At 38.1% G+C, this 7,458-nt stretch overlaps 1 protein-coding gene across 2 annotated transcripts in view; it reads right to left on the reverse strand.

Moving 5' to 3' along the window:
• Positions 1 to 6,816, reverse strand: part of atxn7l1 (ataxin 7-like 1) — a 127,550-nt gene extending 120,734 nt beyond the window's left edge. Inside the window, exons 1-2 of one of the 2 annotated variants that reach the window (XM_039761180.1) lie at positions 6,029 to 6,816; positions 5,422 to 5,490 (exon numbers count right to left, since the gene is read on the reverse strand). In XM_039761180.1, coding sequence (XP_039617114.1) covers positions 5,422 to 5,490; positions 6,029 to 6,125 — 166 coding nt within the window. In that variant the 5' untranslated portion in view covers positions 6,126 to 6,816. Of the gene's footprint in view, positions 1 to 5,421; positions 5,491 to 6,028 lie in introns of those variants that run through there. The other variant, XM_039761182.1, reaches the window with a different exon arrangement.
• Between the last annotated feature and the right edge of the window lie 642 nt (positions 6,817 to 7,458).

Below are 7,458 nucleotides of genomic sequence, written 5' to 3' on the forward strand. Positions count from 1 at the left end.
ATAAATACTGTACATCACAATCTTTGCATAAAAAAGACATGACAGATTAAACTTTTCCTCTTCATATATTTTTAACTCTTGATGTGAGAAACTGTCCTGTCTCAGCAGACATATATTTGATATTCCATTTTTCTTCTGCCAAGTATGATGTAATAAGTGCTATAACTGCAACAATTCTTTCTTGTAGACAGTTCATATCAAGACTTTATTCTTCACAGTCAATACTTTTGATATATGCTCACAAGAAAAAAATCCAAAAATGTTACATCTGGTCTTCTGGGCAAAGACTTGGATATTACACACCGAATGTTGGAGCAGTATTTGCTCACTGGCTGGGACACAAATAGTGATTGCTAAGATACAAAAGACAGTTTACATTTTTCTTCTACATTTCTATGTAAAGATTAAGATTTTTTCCCTGTTATTTACATAATGAAAACATTTTTACATGGTGCAGTTCTGTTATGGGTTAGTCAATATTAAAGAATTCATCAGATAACTGAAAAATATTCAATACACTATTTGAGTACTGCTTAGCAAACCTCAAACATTAAAATATATTAAAACCTTTAATTTACCCTTCCTTGTCCTAGAAGGCAAAAATGGCAATATTTACTGCAATTTTTTAAACAGTGCCCACTTCCTAAATTTAAGGACTTAACTAAATATTCTGTTTACCTGTTACTTCAGTATGATTCTGAATGTCCACAGATGAGTTTTGTATCTCTTTATATGAACTTGCTAAAGTCTGTATTTTGTATGTAAATACAGTAGGTTTTTTTGACATAATATTTTGTTAAACATATTTAATCCAATTCTGAGTCACCAGTGGCTGAAGAATATCCTAGTAACACTGGATGCAAGGGGGGATCCTGCAAAGTCTAGCACGGGGCCACTTGTGAATACATCCATGCCGAGTGAATTTAAAATGACCAATTAACCTAATCTAAAGAGGCAAACAGGCAAACTCAACAACCATGGATGGAATTTAAAATAAGGAAACTTCAACTATGAAGCTGCAGTCTTAACCACTTAAACATTGTGCCACCCAAGTAGGATGATTAACAACAGTTAATTCTAAGGAATAAGCACATGCAACTCATAATGTTGTCAGTGGACAAAGAATATAATTTTTGTTATACAGTACGTGAATTGCAAACCTCTGCTTATAGAAGGTAACAGCCATATGTACACTGATGTCAATTTAAAAAGTGTTTTCATTGAACTACTAGGAATACCTGGTAAGAAATATTTAATTTTATACACACAGAAGCTGATAAGCCACACAAAACTACAAAATGATATAGGGTACACAGATTATAACTATTATATATATATATATATACATACTTATATACTAGCTGATTACCAAGTGGCTTCGCTCACTGAGTGCAAGGGAAAAAAATAAAATGTAGTATATAAATTATTAAACAGTAAAACATTAACATGTAAGAAGTAAAGATACATTGCGCAGTACTGGAGTGCTTTCGGGTAAAGTACATTTCAAAGGCACTATAACACAACTGGTAAGTAGCACTAACAGCAGCTTAAATGTATTTGGATCATTTCTCGGTAGTAGACCCCTTGTGAAAGGTGCTACACGACTGCTATGGTATAGAAATTACATTTTCTATGCGATCCTGCAAAGTTCTGCCTGACAACCTTGCACTACGTGCCTATGATTTAAGAGAAAAATTATTCTAAAAGAAATGTGGATGCTGCCCTTCTGTGCTTAATGGGCAGAAGGTCCAAATAATTCCCAAGTCCAAAACTTAACATGAAGAGGTCGGTACATCTTCTTAGATGTAAACCCTCCATCTTCTTAAAAGAATTTATCACAAAAGCAACCTTGAATGTTGCAGGGTTTTAGTGACGTGAACTCAACTTAAGGGACAGTAAGTAGTCGTATAGTGCAATTTACAAAGAGAGTTTTGCTTCGATGGTGCCAATCACACTCAATCGCAATGATTTCCACTCTCCCAGGATCCAAAGGGGCACTTGAAGTGTCACAAACAGTGCGAGAAGAGAGGACACCGCCCAAAACTGCGAAGCACTCAACCTGGCAGAGCAGCCCAACATTCCGCGCCTCTGAGCGTCCACTTTGTTCACACGACCCCTCGCTGAAGGCGGTGTCGTCTTCACATTGTTTACAGCTCAGCACAGTGAAAAAGTACAAAGACGCAAAACTGTTTTCATCATCTCTTCTACTATCAAGTACTGCCAATTAAAAAAAGTTATAATGTGGCAGTTTCTGCGACAGTCTTGTGAACGAATAAATAAAACTTCTCTGTCGGAACACGCCTGGTGGCGATCGGCTCAGAGCTGGAGTCCAGAGAGGAGGGCTGGGAGAGGGCGATGCGGGACACACTTCAATGGGATAGATCGGCGTGTTTGTGTTTACTTCTTTTCAATATCAGTAAAGTAACTTTCACACAAATAATAATTCATAAAGACGATATAAAAATGGCGCCCACAAACGAAGTGATTAGTTCCTGTATTATAATATGTTCTCTGGTCTTACGTAATTTCCATTTCGCGTGGTCATATGTAATTTCTGTTTCAAACGCGAAAAGTATATATATATAGATATATACAGTGCATCCGGAAAGTATTCACAGCATAATCACTTTTTCCACATTTTGTTATATTACAGCCTTATTCCAAAATGGATTAAATTTATTTTTTTCCTCCGAATTCTACACACAACACCCCATAATGACAACATGAAAAAGTTTACTTGAGGTTTTTGCAAATTTATTAAAAATAAAAAAATTGAGAAATCACATGTACATAAGTATTCACAGCCTTTGCCATGAAGCTCCAAATTGAGCTCAGGTGCATCCTGTTTCCCCTAATCATTTTTGAGATGTTTCTGCAGCTTAATTGGGGTCCACCTGTGGTAAATACAGTGGATTGGACATAATTTGGAAAGGCACACACCTGTCTATATAAGGTCCCACAGTTGACAGTTCATGTCAGAGCACAAACCAGGCACCGCTCATCACCAGGCCAATACCATCCCTACAGTGAAGTATGGTGGTGGCAGCATCATGCTGTGGGGATTTTTTTCAGCGGCAGTAACTGGGAGACTAGTCAGGATAAAGGGAAAGATGATTGCAGCAATGTACAGAGACATCCTGGATGAAAACCTGCTGCAGAGCGCTCTTGACCTCAGACTGGGGCAATGGTTCATCTTTCATCAGGACAACGATCCTAAGCACACAGCCAAGATATCAAAGGAGTGGCTTCAGGACAACTCTGTGAATGTCCTTGAGTGACACAGCCAGAGCCCAGACTTGAATCCAATTGAACATCTCTGGAGAGATCTTAAAATGGCTGTGCACCGACGGTTCCCATCCAACCTGATGGAGCTTGAGAGGTACTGCAAAGCGGAATAAGCGAAACTGGCCAAGGATAGGTGTGCCAAGCTTGTGGCATCATATTCAAAAAGACTTGAGGCTGTAATTGCTGCCAAAGGTGCATCAACAAAGTATTGAGCAAAGGCTGTGAATACTTATGTACATGTGATTTCTCAGTTTTTTTACTTTTAATAAATTTGCAAAAACCTCAAGTAAACTTTTTTTAACATTGTCATTAAGGGGTGTTGTGTGTAGAATTCCGAGGAAAAAATGAATTTAATTCATTTTGGAATAAGGCTGTAACATAACAAAATGTGGAAAAAATGATGCGCTGTGAATACTTTCCAGATGCACTGTATATATATATATGAGTAAAACAAACAATCCTCTATGTATTAAACATTACCTATCCAACTATCTTCTTTTTTAAGCTATCTGAGAACCACTTTTTAGCTATGTTTTTATTTCTTTCCAAACTCTGTCACTTAATATGTATTCACTTTAGTATTGTAAAAAAAAGGCACAAACAAAAAATAAGCATTTTTTTCTCTTGTAACACTTCTCTATAATACCAGCAAAAAATAGGTAACAAAAGGCAGTCATTACTAGGCAAGGATGAATTAGAAATTGGCAAACAAGTGACAAATAGAATTATGGTCAGGTTGATAATTACAATAACACAATTATAACAATAGTTTCAGAATAAACACATTTCATGTTATACAGGCCAAGAGTAGAAATAGGCCAATTTTAATTTAAAAGAAACAAAAATTTTCCACTTAAAAGACCACTTGTAATGTAAACTTGCAGGCAAGGCAGGCATCCAAAATAATGTTCATGGACTACTGAATTACTGTAAGCAAGAAACACGATCAACTAGCTGAGTGAGCTTTACCTGACACACAAGCTGGGGGGCATGGTAAACACTGAGACAGCATGGATTAGTCAAATAAATATAATTCTTAATTTGCAGTATATTTTTACATTGGAACTGATTTCTTGTTGATGTTCTTTAAGACTAGATATGGTTAACAACACCATTAATTGGGTCAACAGGTCAACCTGGATGCACTGTGAAAGAAGAGTTCAACTGGAAAATTGGCCCCTTTTTTGGAACTTCTAGAAATATTTTTAATAATTAGGTATAAAATACATCTTATCAAGTATTTATACGTACATGCATATACTTAATAACTGCTACAATTAAATTGTTTTACAGAAATGGTTCTATTTATGAAATGTATTCTTAAAATAAAAAACAGTTGTAAAATTACAACTAGCAGCAAGGCACCCCAAGAAACACTGTTATAAAATAAAAACACTCTCAAACTTGCTTAACTCCATGGCAGTCCATTGTCTCTAGTTCACGACAAATTACAAGTCTACTGTAGTAGCTATAAAATGGGAAGGCAAATATTTCAAGTTTCCTTGTGAAAAATGTACTATAGGCATCATGCTTTAAAGGAGGCAAATCCTGCTTAATTCCTAAAAAGGACTTTTTCTTTTACAATTTAATTAATCTCAGTTTAGAAGGACAATTCATTTTTATTTCACACACGGATGGGTTTGATATTTTGCTTTTTTTAAAGACAAACCAACAGAAAGTAAAGGTTGAATCTGTTTTATCCCGAACTGTGTTTAATGCACTATGAACATCTCCTGTACATGTGTAGGGCTTGATATACATGATGCTTTTTTTTCAGATGTGTTGTGCATAGTTTACCTGCAGAGTCAAATTCAACAGAAGGAATTATTTAACTAAACAACAACCATGAAGGCAGACTGCATGAACACCCCAATCTATGAGAAAATCTGCCCTACAGAAAAAAAGAGCTGAAACCTAAATGTAAAAATCCCATGAGACCTAGGATGAGCAGGGTTTCCAGATCAGCTTGGAGGCAATTTCATTATTACTGAGAGAAATGGATTTGAACCGTGGGTGACTACTCTCTTTGGGGCAGCAGTGGGCACGTCTCAAATGATACTGATTATTTCATACTCATTTAAGTCTATCGCCTTTGGTGTGAAGTCATCATATTTAAGCATGATTGACAACACTTACCTTCTCTATTAAGTCTCATCACCTCCCTGCATTTTCCAAGCTCTTTGCCAGTCTCTTCTAAATCTACATCTGCAGATAAATGCAAAATGAAATAAAATAAAAATGAAGGCAGTGGAGAAGCGAAGCAGTGCGCTTTTATTTATGTATGTATATATGAATGAATGAATGTATGTATGTATGTATTCATGGTGTGCTTCTGGACTGGTATGTGGTACTTGGCCCACAGAGAGAGAGAGAGTGAGTGTGTGTGTGTGTGTGAGGGAGAGAGAGAGAGAGAGAGGGAGACAGCAGCGGCAGCGGAGCGGGGTGAGCGCACTCCTGAAGCTGGGCAGCTGTCACCGACACTCGTGAGGAAGAAAAAGACAAACGCAACAGGAAACACGGACAAACTTGCATAGACAGACAGGCCAGCAAGCACCAGGGCCTCCTAGTTTCGCTCAGTATATTCAATAGACTGTGTATGGCCTCAGAAAGATTAAATAATAATAATAATAAACAGCAGACGCATGGAGGACACCAGTGGCCACTGTCTTCATTTAAAAGCATTTGGCATGATATTAATATCTCGACGTGGAAAACGAGTCTGTATCGGGTCGGGTTTTCTTACTGTCCGAGCAGTGTAATTTAGCTGCGTCGATAAAGGTGGACCAGGGTTTGCACAGAAACGCATCCGGACTGGGCAGTTTGCGATCCAGTGTCGCCATTGCTCTTCCTTCTTGTTGCTTTTCCCCTTTCCTTCGCCAGTCAGCGACACGGGACTTGCGGAGTCGTGACGTCACGTTCGGGAAACTCCGGTAGCTACCCCGAGCACTTCCGAGTCGCTAAGAAGGTTGGCCGCGCGTTTGAAAACGCACCGTTGCCGCAATAGCTTCCCTTTATGACTGAATTTCTTCGAAAAACTGTTCACAGAGCAAACTTAAGAGGAAAACGCCTACACAACCGTTTACGTCTCTTCCATTTCCGTTTATTACTCCTGTATTTATTTTTTTTTCAAATACTGTACAGACACAGGCTAGGCAATAGCTGATGTCCAAGATGCTGTAAAAGCAATCGGTTAAATGTTTTCCAGCCACCAACGTTTTTATTTAGTTGAAATAAATATGGGGTGCTTGTGTGAAGGTGGGCATCATTCTAAGTCTGCGGGTACTATGCATTGTGGCACTGACCATTTCAGATCCCGTGTACATCAGTGCCCAGCTGCCTGTTGAAAGGCCCCGCTTGACATTTTGCTGTATTATTCTATAATGAATAGTTCTTTGGATTAGATTTGGTAAACTTTATTAATCCCAAGGGTAAATTTAGATGCATACAGCGACAGAAGCATAACAAACTAGGATACAGACTCACATGACATATAATACAACCAATCAATAAATTGATAAATAAATATGTATCGTGCAGAAATTGCAAAATGAACTTAAAATGTAAGGCAGGAGGAAGCACTGAATTACCTGATAGCAGTGAGCAGAAAAGATCCCCAGTGGCACTTCTTAGCACATCATGGTAGAATGAGCCTGTGGCTAAAAGTGCTCCAAAGACAGAGCCCCCAGGAGGAGATGGAGAGGATTTTTCATGATGGCATCCAGTTTTGCCACCGTCCTCTTTTCCATAACAACTTGCAGTGTGCCCAAGGTTAGCCCTGTGATGGAGCATTATTTCCTGATAACTTTGTTCAGGTTTTTAAGGTTAACAAATTGTATAATGCACAGGCAGGCACAGCAGATACATTTACTCTACAGTATGGATAAGTGTGTGAGTGTGCACTATAGTAAACTCACACTCAGTCTAGAGATGATTCTTGCCTTGCATCCAGGGACAGAATAACTAACCTGGGGGCCCTTAGGCGGAGACTAGGTTTGCCCACCCAACCTTCTTGTTAATACAAATGCCTCACCTCTCTTTACCTTACTTTCAGAAAGGGATCCATAGCAAGCATGAAATGCAAATCACTGTGTGGCCCTGATGCACACATTTATTTTAACGTAACAATACGTTAAAACTTTATTTTAATATAACAATATATTATCAGTAATAGTG

This window comes from Polypterus senegalus, chromosome 8, assembly GCF_016835505.1.
Source record: "Polypterus senegalus isolate Bchr_013 chromosome 8, ASM1683550v1, whole genome shotgun sequence".
Lineage (NCBI taxonomy): Eukaryota > Metazoa > Chordata > Cladistia > Polypteriformes > Polypteridae > Polypterus > Polypterus senegalus.